This window comes from Mus caroli, chromosome 17 (genome assembly GCF_900094665.2).
Source record: "Mus caroli chromosome 17, CAROLI_EIJ_v1.1, whole genome shotgun sequence".
In the NCBI taxonomy this organism is placed as follows: domain Eukaryota; kingdom Metazoa; phylum Chordata; class Mammalia; order Rodentia; family Muridae; genus Mus; species Mus caroli.
Genome location: NC_034586.1, coordinates 44,017,171 through 44,034,209, shown reverse-complemented (window position 1 = coordinate 44,034,209; position 17,039 = coordinate 44,017,171). Strand labels below are relative to the sequence as shown.

General features: G+C 48.2%; 1 protein-coding gene across 4 annotated transcripts in view; it reads right to left on the bottom strand.

The window, feature by feature from the left end:
* Positions 1-17,039, bottom strand: part of Trerf1 (transcriptional regulating factor 1) — a 225,493-nt gene that overhangs the window by 24,013 nt on the left and 184,441 nt on the right. For all 4 annotated transcript variants that reach the window (XM_029471314.1, XM_029471315.1, XM_021149160.2 and 1 more), the window contains 6 exons: positions 15,281-15,665; positions 14,281-14,347; positions 12,293-12,432; positions 12,049-12,152; positions 10,037-10,112; positions 1,525-1,613 (listed from right to left, as the gene is read on the bottom strand). In XM_029471314.1, coding sequence (XP_029327174.1) covers positions 1,525-1,613; positions 10,037-10,112; positions 12,049-12,152; positions 12,293-12,432; positions 14,281-14,347; positions 15,281-15,665 — 861 coding nt within the window. The remainder of the gene's footprint in view (positions 1-1,524; positions 1,614-10,036; positions 10,113-12,048; positions 12,153-12,292; positions 12,433-14,280; positions 14,348-15,280; positions 15,666-17,039) is intronic.

The following is a 17,039-nucleotide window of genomic DNA, read 5'->3' as shown; positions in this document are numbered from 1 at the left end:
ATCTATGTATCTATGTATCTATGTATCTATGTATCTATGTATCTATGTATCTATCTATCTATCTATCTATCTATCTATCTATCTATCTATCTATTTATAATCTATGTATATACAATCTATCATCTATGTATCTATCATCTTAACTATCTATCCTCTCTCTCTCTCCCTATCATCTATCTACCAATTATCTATCTATCTATCTATCTATCTATCTATCTATCTATCTATCTATCTATCTATCTATAATCTATGTATCTATGTATATACCATCTATCAATCATCTATGTATATATCATTTTAACTATCTATCCATTATCTATCATCTATCTATCTATCTATCTATCTATCTATCTATCTATCTATCTACCATCTATTTTCTGTAAAATGTTATATAGTTATCATTCCCCCTCATTTCTGATGGTGGGGGTAAGGGTTTGTTGTTTTTGAGATAGTTTCTCACTAAGCTCCATGGCCTGGAGCTTGCCATGTGGATCACGCTGGCCTTGGATCCAACAGAGATCTACCTACCTATCTCTGCCTCCAGAGTGCTGAGATTACAGTTGTACACCACCATTCCTGGCAGATACTATTTTTTTTTTATCATTGCTGTCATGATGAATGGGTCTGATTCCAGAAATCTTGCCTCTCTCCCCTCTACATGGTCTTAGGAAAATGCTGTCAGAAACACTACCGCTTGCCTAGACCCAGCCTCAGTTCTAGCTGTTCTGAAAGAATTGCATTTCACACATCTATTAAAACAGAAGCCCCAAGGCCGAGGAGGAAGCTCAGCTGGAAAGCAGGAGGATCCAAGTTCTATCCCAAGAGCCCATTTAAGAGAGACAAGCGTGGTGGAGCACACTGGGAAGCTTAGCACTAAGGAGTAGGAGATGAGGGATCCCTGGGGACCATCAGCCAGCCGGCGGCCTGCTCAGCGAGCTCCGGAGGAATCAAGAGTCTGTCTCAAGCAAAAAGATGGATGGTGGGGATTGGAGAGATAGCTTAGTGGTTAAGAGCCCTGGCCGTTATTGCAGAGGACCCAGATTCAATGCCCAGCACCCACATGGTGGCTCACAACCATCCATATCTCTATTCCAGGTGATGGGGTACCTTCTTCCTCACTCTTCAGTCATGAGGCATATATGTAGTGCACACACATTCATGCAGGCAAACATTCATACACACAAAATAAAAATAAATCCCTAAGAAGAGATAGGGGGACTCTCTCTGAGGAACAATATCCAAGGTTATCCCCTGACTTATACACATGCACACGTACACACAAACACATGTGCAGACACAGAAACCTCAATACAGCTGAGTCCAAGCAATCTATGTATTCTTTCCTTTGTCATCTCCAGTCACACCAACACTGGTGCCCTGGAATGACCGCCATCATTCCTCATAATGGTGGAAGACAGACTTTTTATGGGGATGTTATAAAAGCAGGAAACAAAAATATCTCACTATCATGATGTCCAGAATCTCAAAGTTCCTTTCAAATAAGCAGTGGGAAGAGAGGCTTACCATCTTCTGTACAAAAATAAAGTCTTTGCTGTAGGTGGCCAATGCTTTATTAAACAGTTTTCTTTCTAGGGATGTCCACTTGTCAGAACCTGGAACAAAACAGAACTTCTGTTAGGGATAACTCACACTTTTGTGCTCCAACCCCCCCCAAAACAAAACTGTGACACAGAGGTGTTGCGGACCCATTATCTCAGCACTCAGGAAGCAGAGCTGGGAGATTCAGGAGTTCAACCTCAGCCTGGGCTACATAGTGGATTTAAAATTAACCTGTGCAACATGGAATCCTGTCTCAAAACAAGAACAATGGAAACTCTTGTTTGAATACAAAGCTAGTCTAGAGAGTGCTGTGTGCAGGAGGACCTAGTCCAGTGCCAGCCTGGGTGAAGCTTTGCTTAGAATAACAAGACAGCAGCCTCTGAACCGCAGCAGCCAGCAGCCCTGACTCTGGCTCAGAGCTCAGCTCTGCTCTGGATCTGGGCAAGTCACTAAACCCAAGGCCTCAGTTTTGCAATCAGTAAATGGCAGTAACTAGAACTGTCCCCACATTAGATTTTTGTGAAGATTAAAAATCCCATACAAAAGCTTGATGGAGGCGGGGTGTGAGTGTTCACTGGTGCGGCCTATCCATAGCTTTTGTCCAGTTGTTATATCCATGAAGGTAAGCGCTCACGTAGTTACTGCTTATCAGGGTATGGCTGGGTTCACAGCCTCCATCATTGCAAAGGCCACAGGCAATGGTTTTCCAGGTGACGGCTACAATCATGATGGTAAATGAAGGTTTTAGTGGGACACAGAAGGAGCCCTGTACTCAGTGTAGGGCCAGGGCAGCCAGAAAGGTTGTGAGGTAGAAAAAAAAATATCACGCTGGAGTTTTAAAGGTCACACCATGTTATGTTTCCCTATTATAATCAGTCTGTGAAGATGGTGGCATCTGTCATGCTGCCACGAACCAAGCTTCAGGTTCATTGAGAGATCCTGTCCCAAATGATAAGGTGGAGAACAACAGAGGAAGATACCCCGTTCTTTCTGATCTCTGCATGTGCTTGAAGTGCGCAAACACACACACACACACACACACACACACACACACACACTCCCCCTCTAAAGGAAGCTGCCATTTAAGAATATTTGCTACATCCTAGATGCTAAGTATTTTACACTTATTAGTCACCAGGCTTTACTAACAACAACTCTGTAAGGCTGGTGTCACTACTGTCCCACTTTACAGATGAGGACACAGGGGTCTCTAGCATGCTTCCCTGAAGTTTTAGGCTTCAGGGAAGGGGAAGCATATCGGGCTGCAGAATGGGATCTGCAGTTAGCAGATCTGCAGCCTGATGGGACAGAGGCGCGGTGGTCCTGCCGTACTATTACTCACTTGATGATCAAACCTGATTCATGGTTTTTTCCTTACTAGGAGAGTAGACGATGCTGAGGAGACTGGGTTCAAAATGGAATGGCCTATTTGAAGCAAGAATCAAAGCCTACGTAGTGAGGTGGGGGGAGGAGGGAGGCTTGCTGTGGTTTGGAGTGGTTTAACTGTGTATTTCTAGTCCTCGGTGTGCCGTTGTTGAGGAGGAGTGGTCCTCTGAGAGGGGAGGGCTGGCAGGAAGCCATTCCTAGCCCCTGTACCACCTGCTATGCTGTCATGATGCCCCTCCCCATAGGGCACCTAACCATGGACTTAAAAAAAAAAACTATAGACAAAATACATCTATTTTCTATGTGAAATACCCAACCTCGAACATTTCATTGTAGCAACAGAGCACGTAGGGCTCCTAGCTCTGGGTACATTAGGGCAGGTTCAACCACTGCAGTGGGTACATAGGTAGCCACAGTGCTCTTCTGTCTTCCAAATTCTCAACATCTCTGATTCCTGGATGGCACGTGGCTTGCCAGTGACAGTCTATCTCCCTTCTCAGATCTCTTTAAGCTGTGGCTTTGCTTAGTTTGTCTTATGGTATAGCCCTGGCTGGCCTCTTACTCACAGACACCTATTTGCTCCTGCCTCCAAGGTCCTGGGTCCATAGGTGTGCACCACCACTCCCAATGCCCACAGCATCTTTACTCCTAGCTAGGGGAAGGTCCAAGTTTTCCATTGTACTCTGGCCAATTGACAGGACATAAGCACAGGCAATCTGAACAGCATTTTCTATTCAAGCACATGAAAAATAAAAATCTGTGAATCAAGAGAAGCCTCTCTGGGTGGGCAGGCATCCTGGGTTGCTGAGGGAGTACGTGGCTCAGTGATGTAAATGCAGGTGTCTGAAATAAACGCCCTTTGCCCATAAATGCTTGGTAGGTCTTCCAGCCAAGAGCTCAGGCTCTAGACTCTGTATAGACCATAGTCTGGCTGACTTTAAGATCACTTATTTCCACCGCTTTGCAAGGTTACATCCGTACAGTTTTGAAGACAATGCTGCACAGAAGCATCTTCTCATTTATAGGCACAATCTCAGCAGAGGAAGTAGCTTGAGATCTGGAACCCCTCAATTCATGGTCTGTGCAAACCACAGCAACTGTGTGTGCACGGAGGGTGGGAAGGTGGGTAACATCTGTGCCTTCATAGCCATCTCATAATATTCCTCAGATTTGACCAACATTCTGGGCCTTGGGGGAAGAGAGTTGCCAGCTCCTCTCTGCTGCTGGAGAGGGCCAAAGAGAAAGAAGGCAGAGATCAAGCAGCCAGCAAGTTCAGCTGATTCAAGAACAGTTGCAGCTGCTTTCAGGTGTCCATCAAAATAGTGACGAGGGAACAGGGTCAGAAAGCCAGCGCCGGAAGCTCTGTCACAGCAGCTCGTATGGGAAGGGGGGCATTGTGCTGCCCCCTGCAATTCAAGGATGGGTGGCCCTTGGATATATATTCCCTCAGATGGAGCATCAGGAGACGCTGATAATGCTCACCCCCAAGCCAATCAATGAACATTCTCTTTGACTTTAGATTGTACATTTCTCAGAGTTACTGCCACTCTGCCTGGAGACGTTGGCAGGGTTTCTCAGCCTTCTCAAGCCATCAGCATCTCTATGGAGGCCATACTTAACTACTACCCCTCCCTGGGCTCGCTATCAGTGCCGGTGCAAAGAGCAGGGCTGAGTTCCCAGCTCTGCTTACTTTTGAGACATCCACTACTTCAAGTGTCCACAAGGCTTGCTGGGCCGTCTGCTAGGCAGGAATCCCCATCCTTGAAGGAGGAGGGGAAAAAAAGACCTCTTGGGGGCGTGCCTTGAGGTTGTTGCTCTGTAATGAGGTTTTCTGTCTCAGGTCTTCAGTTGTCCAGGAAAACAGTGGGATGGTGGCTCCCTTTCTTCTCTGTGTCACTCCTACTTTGAGGTTAGTGACAGAAAGAGGATGGCTCTTGTACAGTCCTAGGAAGTGTGAAGAGGATAGGTGCTTGTACTCACGTGTGCATGCATCCAACAGGGCATGGCACACAACACATGGCCTCCAGAGACCAGGGACTGCTCACTGGGATTGAAGCTCCATCCTTGGGTCTTAAACTGAGTTCCTGGTATAGATAAATGACATCTGAGCACTCTCTCCAGATGGCTTCACTAGGCTGTGACCAAGGTTGATTTTAGCCAGGAGATCTTATGTTATGCATGTGCCCCGACAGTTCTTCCTTCCGGGACGGCACGGAAGTCTGCTTCTTAGTTTCCTTACCCTTGGGCCCAGGTGGCCAGTTCACTGTGACCAACACTGTTTGGTCATAAATAGGTGCTCAATAGATGCTCTGTGTCTCTACAAGTCACTTGAGGCAGATCCTGTATCAGCGCAGGCGATGGGACACACATTGTCCTTCTGATGTGTGGCCTCTTATGAGGCTGCCTGGCCCTGTTGGAACTCCTTGCTTGGTTTCTCAAAGCTCTGCCTCTCTCTGTAAGATCTCCGCCACCCTCCGGGCTGGCAAATGAGGTTAGTGGGCTGACATTCCCCCAGACTTACTTGTTCCACCTGGGGATTCCTGGCTATTGGGCTATTATCAGCAGGGTCCCTAACAAGCCGATTAAGGCTAATGACAAAGAGCCTAATTAACTGGATGAAATGGGCACTAGTATAGTATCCAGAGGCAAAATGCATGGAGCTTTGGTTGCTGGGAAACGGCCCTCTGGATGGTGGCTAATTTGGGGCCAATCTACAGCAAATCCAGGCAATTAAAAACAGACAATTCCTGGGGCAGAGAAAACTTGGACACAGTATCTTTTTTAGAGGGTCTCTCTGGCTTCCTTTCAGGATTAAAAAAAAACCAAACCACCTTTTATTGATGTCATTATTGTGGTTACCGCAGAAAGACATGCTCACTGTAAAAAAAAATGGGAGCCTTTAAGGCAGATTTTCAATGTCACACAGAATTATCTATAGCAAGAAAAGGTCAGATTTTTTTTTTTCTTAGAATGCAGACTGCTGCCCAAGTTTCTTCTAGGTGCAGTAAGCAGGGACGGCCTCAATCTGAGCCCATATTTTGAGTTTATCACCAAACATATTTTGCAAGTGCTATGTCAGGCGAGGCAGGAGAATGTACTGACTTAGGTATAGTCTACTACATCTACTATGTAGTAAAAATAAAACAAAATAAGAGCTTCCACAGCTGTGTTCTTTGCAAAGTAATTCTAGCCAAACACAGAATTCTGTCTCCTTATTAACTTTGGGAAGCTTCTAAGACGAGCCCAGACTTTCCTTATGGAAAGGGTGTCTCTGGGCTGGTGAGATGGCTCAGGGGTTAAGAGCACTGACTGCTCTTCCAGAGGTCCTGAGTTCAGATCCCAGCAACCACATGGTGGCTCACAACCACCCATAATGAGATCTGACGCCCTCTTCCGGTGCGTCTGAAGATAGCTACAGTGTACTTAATTACAATGATAAATAAATTAAAAAAAAAAAAAAAAGAAAAAAGAAAGGGTGTCTCTCGCAGGTCTTATTTGTCTTTCAAAAGTCAAGGCAGAGTTTGAAGCCCCAGTGGGTACTTGTGGTTGTGGTGGGGCATGATAGGATTCTTCGCTGTACCTTTCGAAGAAGCTAGATCTAACTCTACCACCTACAATCCCCTGCGCACATCTGCATAAAAGACCTGTTCAGTGGAGATATCACCGAAGCTCCAGCTGTCTGACTACAAGCTCCATGACTCCTCCATGTACAGTACATGCCCCCCCCCCCCCATGTGAGCGCTTAAGTGAAACCACTGGTGAGGGACAGTGTGTCCCCTTGTAGACTGAGCACTGGGAGGCACCGCACAGCTGTTCTCGGAGGATGCTGCACAGGCTCTTGAACTTTGGCAGGCTGCCTTGAGGGCTGGGCCAGATGCCCACCTTGCTCACTGGTCCTTTGCCTCATGGGATCTCTCTCCTCCTGGTCCTGAGCGAGGGAGTAGAGTGTTTCCACAGGCTTGTATCTATCTGCCTAGGACCTCTGTCTAGCTGTCTTCCCTCCAGGGCACATCACAGCTTGGATCTGACTTCCTTCCCTAGGTGTCACGGTTAGTTTTTGGTCAACTTGGCACACATTTTGACATACCAGTGGAAGAGGGAAGCTCAACTGAAAAACTGGCTCCATCAGATTGGCCTGTGACCATGTCTGTGAGACATTTTCTTAATTGCTAATTGACGGTGGAAGGCCTGGTTATTTGGGGATGGTGCCATCCCTGGGCTGGTGAGCCTGGACTGACTGAAGGAGTCAGTAAGCAAGCCAATCAGCTGTGGTCCTCCATGGGCTGCCTCAGACTCTGTTTCCTGATTCCGACCTTGGCTTCCCTCAATGGTGGACTATAAGCGGTAAGTCAAATAAACTCTTTCCTTCCCTTGGTTGGTTTCAGTCTGTGTTTTATCATAGCAATGAAGACCAAACCAGACTAGGAGCCTAAAGGGAAATTCCTGGAGTCAGATGGGTCTAGTTCTCAGGCTGGAAGCCAAAAGAGAACTTGAGGGTAGGTTTTCCAACGAGGGAGAAATTGAGCTGACCGTCCAACGGAGTAATAGAAAGGCTCTGGGCACAAAGACCGAGGCAGGCCAGGGCTATGATGGGACAGGATTCAGTGACCCCCTAGGAACCATATACAGGGGGTTTCAGAGTGTGGCATGGTGGCTGGGACATAAGATGTAACGAACTCAGTTGTCTCCCTTTTTTTTTTTGTTGTTATTTTTGTTTTTCGAGACAGGGTTTCTCTGTGTAGCCCTGGCTATCCTGGAACTCACTCTGTAGACCAGGCGGGCCTTGAACTCAGAAATCTGCCTGCCTCTTCCCACGTCTTGATAGGCAACTGTCAAAGATCTGGGATTGTATCTGACTTCAGGGACCAGTGTGTTCATCTGCTCACAACACTAGAATATTCTTGGAGGCTTGGCTTGTAATCACTTGGAGAAGAAGGCAACTGACTGGTAACCCCCCACTTCTGGTCTCCAAGGGCTGAAATGACTTCAGAAAGCAAGAGTTTTTCCTAAGATATTTGAGAGGGAAGGAGGTTGGGGAATGGATTAGCTAGCAATACTCCATCCAAAAAGCTTAATGGGCCTCAGCAGACTTTCAACCTTCTTGGTAACATTTTCATGTTTTGTTTTGCTTGGGGCTGGAGGTGCTCTAGCCCATGGCTTCCTGGTCTTTTGTGTCATGATGCACATAAAAAGAGCATAGTTCTTGTTTACCACACTGGGAACAACTGGAGAGGATCGTGTCCTGGATGAAGAGGCTCACTGCTGGCCACAACCAACCCCGAGGTTCTGTTGAGGCAGTGTGACCTGCGGTTAAGCCAGTGGCTGGAAGCTTCTTTCAGCCCACACGAAGCTCCGTCCACTATGCAGAGGAGTTTGGGATCTCTCCTGGATGCAGAGGATCCAGGAAGTTGGGAGGGCCTGCCAGGGTTTAATGGAACAGCATCTGATGCTGGGGATTAAGAAGCAATGAAACTGTTTGCACGTCAGATCCGTGAGCTCCCACATCTTTGGACCCACACAAGTGGGAGAGATGATGAAGTTGGCTCCTTGGGCCCTGGTTACATGATGCCTTTAACTTAAGTGTCCATTTCCGGCTTGTCTCTTCCATGTGACTGCTGTCAGCTGAAACTGACCCCCAGGTAGGTGTCCTTGGGTATTCTTCATACACAACTTTGAGGGTTTTCTACTTGGTGACACAAGCCAACTCACAGGATGGAGGGAGAGACAAATGGAATATGTGTAAAAAACACCTTCACATTTGGGCTGCGTTTGGTTGTCTGGTGAGGGACTGGAAGGAATGTTAAAGGGTCCCCAAGACCATACACTCAGTATTTACCTAGGGGAGGTCTGCCCAAGGCACCAAAGAAACCCTCAAATGATACATATCAAGGGGCAGTGGCTGGAGAGACAGCCCAGTGGTCTACAGTGGATACTGAGCTTGCAAAGGACAGGAGACCGGCTTTGAGCATCCCTCACAGGTGACCCAAACTTCCTTCAAAGTTCAGCTTTCATGCATCTGGCGCTCTCTTCTGGCTTCTGTGGGCAATGTAATAATGTGCTCTTGAGCACGCACAGGCAGGCAAGCAGGCAGGCAGGCAGGCAGACAGACAGATAGACAGACAGACAGGCAGACAGGTAGACGAAATTAAAAATAAAATCTTAAAAAAAAAATCAGGCTGGAGAAAAGGCTCAGTGGTTAAGAGCACTAACTGCTCTTTCGAAGGTCCTGAGTTCGGATCCCAGCAACCACATGGTGGCTCACAACCGTTCATAACAAGATCTGATGCCCTCTTCTGGAGTGTCTGAAGACAGCTACAGTGTACTCACATATAATAAGTAAGTCTTTAAAAAAAAAAAATCAAGGGGCAACGGAAGACCCAGCCATTCTGAAGCAGACAAACAAGGCAGGACTGGGGAGAAAGAGTGGATGGGTTTCCAGTTAGTGGAACCTCCATTCATGGCCTCATTTGCTGTCCTCAGGCTCCTCTACCTATTTCCTTCATACTCCATTTAAATCTAAAGCTGTTTTCTACTACTATGACTACTACAACACACACACACACACACACAGCCTGAACACACGCACGCATGAAGTCTTTCTCCTGGCATTGAAATAGCCTTTTCTTCCTTTCTTTCCTTTTCTTTCCCTTTCCTTTCCTTTCCTTTCCTTTCCTTTCCTTTCCTTTCCTTTCCTTTCCTTTCCTTTCCTTTCCTTTCCTTTCCTTTCCTTTCCTTCTCTTCTTTTTTTTTTCTAATTCAAGTCTATAGAAAGCCTAGGGCCTTGAGGAAGACCCGAGCCCACCTTTACTGCCTCCAAAGCCATGGGCTGCTAAGAGTGGCCTGCTCAGTGTTGTAGCCTTGGTGGCTCTTCCCTCTGATGCACAGGTCCCACTGCCAGGAGGGCAGCCACCGTGCGCCATCTCCCAGGTCTTGGGACATTCATAGGGGCAGGTGTTTACACTGACACGTGCCTAGTAGTGTTGGGCTAATAGACCCAGTGTTATCTACTTGTTCAAACAAATGACACAGAGCCAAACGTGAGGTGCCCGCTCTTAGGAAGCGACAGGGCCTGAGGATCCTGGCAACCTACCGGCGTAGTGGTAATTTGCTAAAGGATGACATTTTAACCTGACTGGCTTCCGCAGCAGCAGCATTTCCAGGGTAGCCTGCGGGGTCAGAGAAAAAAGGCAGAAGTCAGTCTATGTGCGAGTCTCATGGGAAAGCAGTTCTAACACTGCAGCAGAACGGGGAAGAAACCCAGGGGCAGATGATGCTAATGGGAATTTCCTTCCAGTTTGGCTCCAACAGGATTCAACATCTTAACTCCCACCTCCTCCGCCGGCCCCAAGATCATGCCTGAAGCTAGCTGGTCACAGCACAGAAAATATAAAGGGCAGCTGTGAATTGAGTACTCCTTCGGAGAGACGGGGTGGGGTCTCTTGAAAGGAGGCAGATTCTCAGGGGCAGGGTTTGGAGTCAAAGAGCAGGTGGTCAGTGACTGCTTTATAGCCAATCACAGCTCTCTTTATCGCTGGATAAAAACAGCTGTATTAAGTAATAAGTGTACCGCATGCTGTCCTTCTGGACTGTCACCCAGTGTCACCCTTCAGATCTGCCTCCTGCAGCCGTCTTGCATACATGTCTGTGTTAGAGTGAGTCCATGTATGTGTGTGCATGTGCAAGTATGTGGGCATGCGGAGGTCAGATGACAAGCTGTCACTCATCTTCATGTGCTGTTCCCCTTGTGTTTGGAGAGAGTGTCTCTCAGTGGCCTAGAGCTCACCAAGCGGACGAGGGCTATCTGACCAATGAAACCCAAGGATTTGCCTGTGTGTGCCTCCCTCCCGGCACTGCAAATACAAGTTCACTGCACAAAATCTATGTCTGTATGCATGTCTGTGTGCCTGGCACTCATGGAGCCCAGAAGAAAGCATCGGATCTCCTGGAACTGGAGTTACAGCCAGTTTGAAACGGCCACACAGCTGCTGGGAATCAAACCTGGATCTTTTGGAAGAAGAGCTCCCCTGCCCCTAGGTTTTAAAAGAAAAGACAGCAGGAGCGTGGATGGGTTTGGGTTGAGGGAGGCAGAGAAATCTTGCTATTCTAAGTCCACAGGTCAGAAGCCTCAGCAACTTTTGAGGAGCTGCTTAGAAACCCAGAACCTCTGAGCTGGAGAGATGACTCAGAGGTTAAAGCATAGGCTGTTCTTCCAGAGGACTCAGGTTCAATTCCCAGCCCCATAAGGTGGCTTACAAGCCTGTACCTCCAGTTACAGGGGATCTGATGCCCTCTTCTGGCTCCACAGATACTGCACACAATTAACATTTATACACATAAAATAAAAATAAAGGAAAAAAAGAGAGAGAGGGAGAGAGAAGAAAATCCAGAATCCCGGGGCCCACCACCATCTGCTGACTCAGCACAAACACCTTAGTCAACACCCCAGTGATTTATGTATGTTGCTGAAGGTTCCAGAAGGGCACTGGTCCCAAAGGCAAGCATTCTATATCACACGTAAAGTATTGGCACATTTGTTCTTTTTTTTTTTTTTTTTTTTTTTTTTTTTTTAAAAAACTAAAAGCAGGAACCTGATTTCAGTACTAGAAGAACCATGCCCTTCTATATAGAAGGGAAACTGAGGCTGGTGATGGACTTATCTGGCCAGAAGTGAAGGCTGACCAGACAAATGGTCAGCATTGACTCTGGGAAGACGGCCCCATGGTTCTAGTTTAGGGACATTGGAGTATCCCTAATGAAGGTCCCCAACGTTCAGAACTATGTTAAAGGTAGGAAAACAGAGCCGCTTAATGACAGAGAAAAGAGGTCTGGAGGCATCCAGGTTTGTCTGATTTCCACAGCGAGCGGGAAGGACCTGGAGGCTAGTTCTCGTTTACTTCAAGCTTTTCTTCCACCTCGGTCATGGTGCATGGAGGGAAATTCTCAGTTCCTAGAACACATGTACCCCTCATTATAATTTAGTTACAGAGATGCCAGCAGGGGTCTAAGTGGGGCTTTCTTTGCTGGAGGCCTTCCTGTCTGGACCCACGCCTTGGGCTAATGTGTCCACAAAGCCCCCGTTCCTACCTTTCCTAGCTTCCTTACCATCACGTCACCTTTGGCCTCAAAGAGAGAGTGCAAAGCCAGTTCCGAGTTGGTCCCTCCACCTGGCAGCGCACTGGAACAACACAAATTCAGAAGATTCTCCACTGTTGAGAGTAAGAAGTCATTGTATCAGAAATGTTCAGTGTCACAAAATCCCACACCCATTCCGGGGCCAGATGTTCCTGTTAGAGAACATCTAAGAGAAGCCAGCCTCACCCCCACAGCTCCTCCTAAGCGCCAGTACCTTGCTGCTGGAGGGCCTGGTTTTCCAGCTCAGGCCACGGCTTCCATACCAGTGTGGCCCTGTGTGTGTCCTGAGCCAGGGCGGAGACGTCTTGCAGTTCTGGGATCTCTGCTTGGAACCTTAAGCCAATGTTGATGCGTCTTAAAGGAAAAACGGTATGGTCTTCAATGTGACAGCCTAGACCAGGGGCAACGGTCAGGAACTGCAAGCATCAGGGAAGCAGTTTCTTCAGCTAGAAGAATGGCAGAGCAGGGCCCTCCGAGTCCAGGCATGGCCCTTTTCACTGGTAAGAACAGCTTTAATGTTGGTGTTGAGGTACACTGTGGGAAGGTATGTCTCTGCACATTCAATTGTTAATTTTGTACCAGCAGAGGGCTCGATACCGGCAAGGACTTGGTCTGGTTATTTTTATGTCCTATCACTGGTATCATATTTTGTAAGTATTCATTCTTCCTCATTTGCCTAAGACAATTTGGAATTGTATCTGATTGGCTATAATAAAGATCAGATGGCCAGTAGCCGTCAGGAATCAGACATGAGACAGGAGACACATCCAGGAGACACAGAGGCGAATGGTTGGATGAGAGTGGAGCAGAGAGATAGACCTGTCCACGTGGTGGGATGTAGTGCCAGGGTTAGCTGGGTTAGAGTAGTCGGGAGACTGCCCAGCAAAAGACTCAAGCTTTACAATATTAATAAGGCTCAGAGTCATTTATATCATTGGTGGGCTCAAGTTAGGTCTGTTACAGTTGGGGACCTGGGGAAGGGCAAGAGGAGCGAGCAGTCTGACTTCTCAGCTTTCAGCCTTGCTAAGGAAACAGGGATGGAAGGACAGCTAATTCCAAGAGAGGAGTTGCAGAGGGCATGGCTAGAGCAAGCCATAGAATGAAGGGAGGGGGCTAGGTGTGGGCACCAATGTAAAGTATGTATCCCTTCCAGACTACGTTTACATGGGTATGCCATCTATGCCATCTACGCCATCTACGCTCACAAAGACCTGGGGTCTGAACAAGGCTGTAACCATGATTCCCTTTCAAGGTACCAACAAAGGCCCCCAAAAAACCGACTCAGTAAAAATCAAAACTAGAATGTGACAACTCAAGCTTTTTGATTCTGAACTCTACAAAGTTCCATCCCATGGCCTCTTTTCACTCCCTTCCATAGTAAAGTAGTGTCTCTTTATCTACAGCTTTCTGTGGTTTTTCAGTTATTCATGTCTCACAAACATTAGCTGGGATACTTAGACGAAATTAATATGGAAGGAAAATATTAAACGGGAAGATCCAGAAATAAATAATTCTGTAAGTGCTACTTTTGTGCTATTCTAAGTAATGGGATGAAATAGCAAGCCAAGCCACTCCTACCCACCTCAGATGCCTACCTGGTAGTCAGTTGGGATCTATATAGTCTACGATAGATCACTTGATAGTCTATCTACTTTGATAGACTCTGTCTCAGTTATCAGACAGATGGTTGCGGCACTGCAGGGCTAATACGCAGGGCATGGTCCCATCAGAGGTTTCCGGTGTTCTCTGGAGGTCACACTGCCAATGTGTGTGTGGATATTGTACCTCTCCCTGATCATGAAATGATTCAAATACTCAACAAGCCCATTTGGAAGACTGGCCAAGAGTCACAGAGGGGACATGGGAAAAAGAACATTCAGAAGGATTCTCTTCTAGTGAAGCACCTTCAAGAGAGAGAGGTCGCAATGCCCCTGGGGATATGAATGTGGATGAGTCTAGAAGCTGGCCTGTGGAGGTAGGGATGCTAGACTGTTTGAATCTAGGGTTTCACATTTAGTCACAAGTCTCTGAAATACTAGCAGCTATAAGTAAATGGTAGGAAGGAAGCCACAATCCTACGTTTCCACAACTCTCCCCTGTCAGTGGCCACTGAATACAGAAATACTGACTGCCCTTCTAGAAGCCCCCAGACTTTTTCTTATCTGAAGCTTATGCTCTGAAGAATAATTGGTAATTGCTTACGGTTCAACATCCACAGTCTGCTCTCCAGGTCCTGGGGTGACTGTCACATTGCTGCCATCAATGCTGCCTGAAACACAAACGCTAGAGTTTACCAGACAACAAGAAAAAGACATCCCAAGAAATGAATACAGATTGAAGTTCGCTGGTCAGTGATTAGTCAAGCAGCAAAAATAACAAAGCTCTCCTCCTACCCAATTCATAACAATTTCCAGAAGATGAGATGGATTCATGAGGTTCTTTTTCTTTCTGTCTCTCTCTCTCTCTCTCCCTATCCTTCAGCCCATTGACAGGGTCTTGATGTGTAGCTCAATCTGGTTTTGAACATCCTATCCTCCAGCTTTAAGCCTCAGCCTCCCCAGTGCTTGGGATTACAGGCCTTAGGATAGCCATTTCTCAGTGTGAGTTAAAGCTGGTTGGCTAAGCTACATGGTTTCTAGGCAACCAGAAAGAAACCTAGCTACAAAGATCTCTCATCTCCCTTTGGCCCCCTCAGTATCTACTGAGGAGATGGGGTTTTCCTGTGCTGCTCAGGCTGGCCCTCAACCCCCACAAATCCCTTCTGCCTCAGTTTCTATAGTAGTTGGGGCTACACTCGCATATGGCCTACAGGGTTCATGATGGATTTTTTTTTTAAAGCACAGTAAATATTAAGATTTACTCTTGCTAGTAATAGCTGCCATGTGTATAACGGCTAAATATTTATCTTAAGCATCTTTTTTGACCATCCAAAGCAGTCTTAGTGTGCACATTTTCCTTTTTCTTTATCCCAAAGACACTCTCTCTGACTCACTTCTCTCCTCACACTGCTTCCCTCAGGTTACTAAATGCGATGATGCGGAGTCTTTAAGACCACCTCGCATCGTATGTGGTACACATAATGGGTATTTCACAGAAATTCGTGGGGGTAAACTAGCCAGGTGAAGAAAGTGAGACTCCCCACCCACTCAGGGTAGTATCCAAATCGACAGAGGTTGACACCAGGGGTTAAGGGACGACTCACTGGAACGGCACAGCAGCACGCGTGGCGTGGGCGTGAGGGGAGTGAGGGGCAGCTGGGGGTGCACTCCAGGGCCGTGGCCAGAGATGAGGACATTGCTGAAGAGCCCTGAGCCCTGGCGCACGGGGCTCAGCATGGGTGGCGGCGTGTAGGGGGGCAGTTCGTGGGCGGGGTCCAGGAGCAGGTGGTCCCCGAGGATTCGCGGGGAGCGTAGCTGGCTCTGGTACAGGGTGGCCCCCGAGTAAGAGGTGGGGTTGGGAGTATAGGAAGAAGGCGGTGGTGGGATGAAGAGGGGCTCAGGCCGGTGCCGGAACTTCTTCTTCTCTGGTAGGGTCTTGAGGGGCTCCTCAACTTTGGCGGCGATGGGTGGATGTTTCCGGGGGATTTCCTAGAGTGAGAGGAACAGTTGGGATTCAAACTAGGTCATCCCAGTCATTGTTCCCTTTCTAAGTACAGAACTGCTATCCTTGCCTTGGCCCCTTTCCGTAGATTTGGTCAGGGATCCCGAAAATTCTAAGGGGGTGGGGGAAGAGACTGCCTCCCTTCTGTTCGTCCCCTCCCACTCCCACCACATCGGCCTTGGGCTGGTTAGCAAAGAAAATCCCGAAGGTCTAAGAAAAGGGCAGGGTGGGTCCGCAAGAAGTAATAAATTAAAACTCTGGCTTATCACTGCATTTCCATCTGTCTTGAGTGGAATCCAGCAGAGTGGCTCTTTAGTTCCCCCACTGCTCCTGCAGGGATAGATCACACATGTTCTAAGCAGGGGACAGAATCCTCTCTTCGGGGATGCAAGGCCCAAGGCTGAGGGGGCAGGAAGAGGTTCGTGCCTAGCACAGGTTCCCCCGAGCTGTCACCACGGCTCTACAGGGTTACTTGAGGCCGGAGCACAGTGGCCCACAATCCTCAAGGCGGTTTTAACGGGCTCTCCTGGAGATGGAGCTGGTGACGCTCCCCAGTCACGCCCCCTCTGAGGCTCCTCTGTAGCACCCCCATCTCCTCCTGCTTCCTCTCAGCAGCGCTAGTTTAGGTTATGGCGGGGAACCCAGCCTCGTCTGGGGGACCTGCCACACGGAGACACGTATACTAGTAAGTCCACACATGCACGTCAAATAGAGAAGCAGGGTATGCCAAAGCCAGACGAAACAGACTTGGGTGGGGGGACCAGCATCAACCCGGAAAAGCCGAGAGCTGGTTGTGACAGCCAGCCGGGATACCTGAGGAGAGGCTCTGAGGTGCCCAGGCACAGCTGCAGTGCCCAGCAGCTCTAGTGCCAGAGTGGCGAGTGAAGACAGGAGCAAGGGGTGATGGGAAAGACTTCCATGGTCACATGACCAGCTGCCTCCAGGCCATGTGACCTGCCCCAGCTCCCCTAAGCTTTGGGCCCCTCTCACCGGCCTGCCCGTCGGTAGTGTGGGCTCTGCCTCTCCCCTCCCACCATCTACTACTTCCTCAGCTCCCTGGTGCTTCCGAGGTGCCATCCCAGCCTCTAGGAGAGACTCTTGGGGAGGTAGAAATGAAAGAGGAGGCGGAAAGGGGCTCCCGGCTTCCCCGTGGAGGTTCTCGAGGGAGCACTAACGTGGGTCTCCGCAGACCAGTGCCCTCCAGCCTCCCTCCTTTCCTCAAGTAGGGGCGATTCTCAGCCGAGGCCCAGAAGAGACCCCCGAGGAGCCAAGAGGCTGCTGAGGAGAATGTTTCGAAAAGGCGTCTTTGCCATCTCCACCCCTGACTGCGGAGGAAATCTGGAAACCTTTAAGCCCCTGTC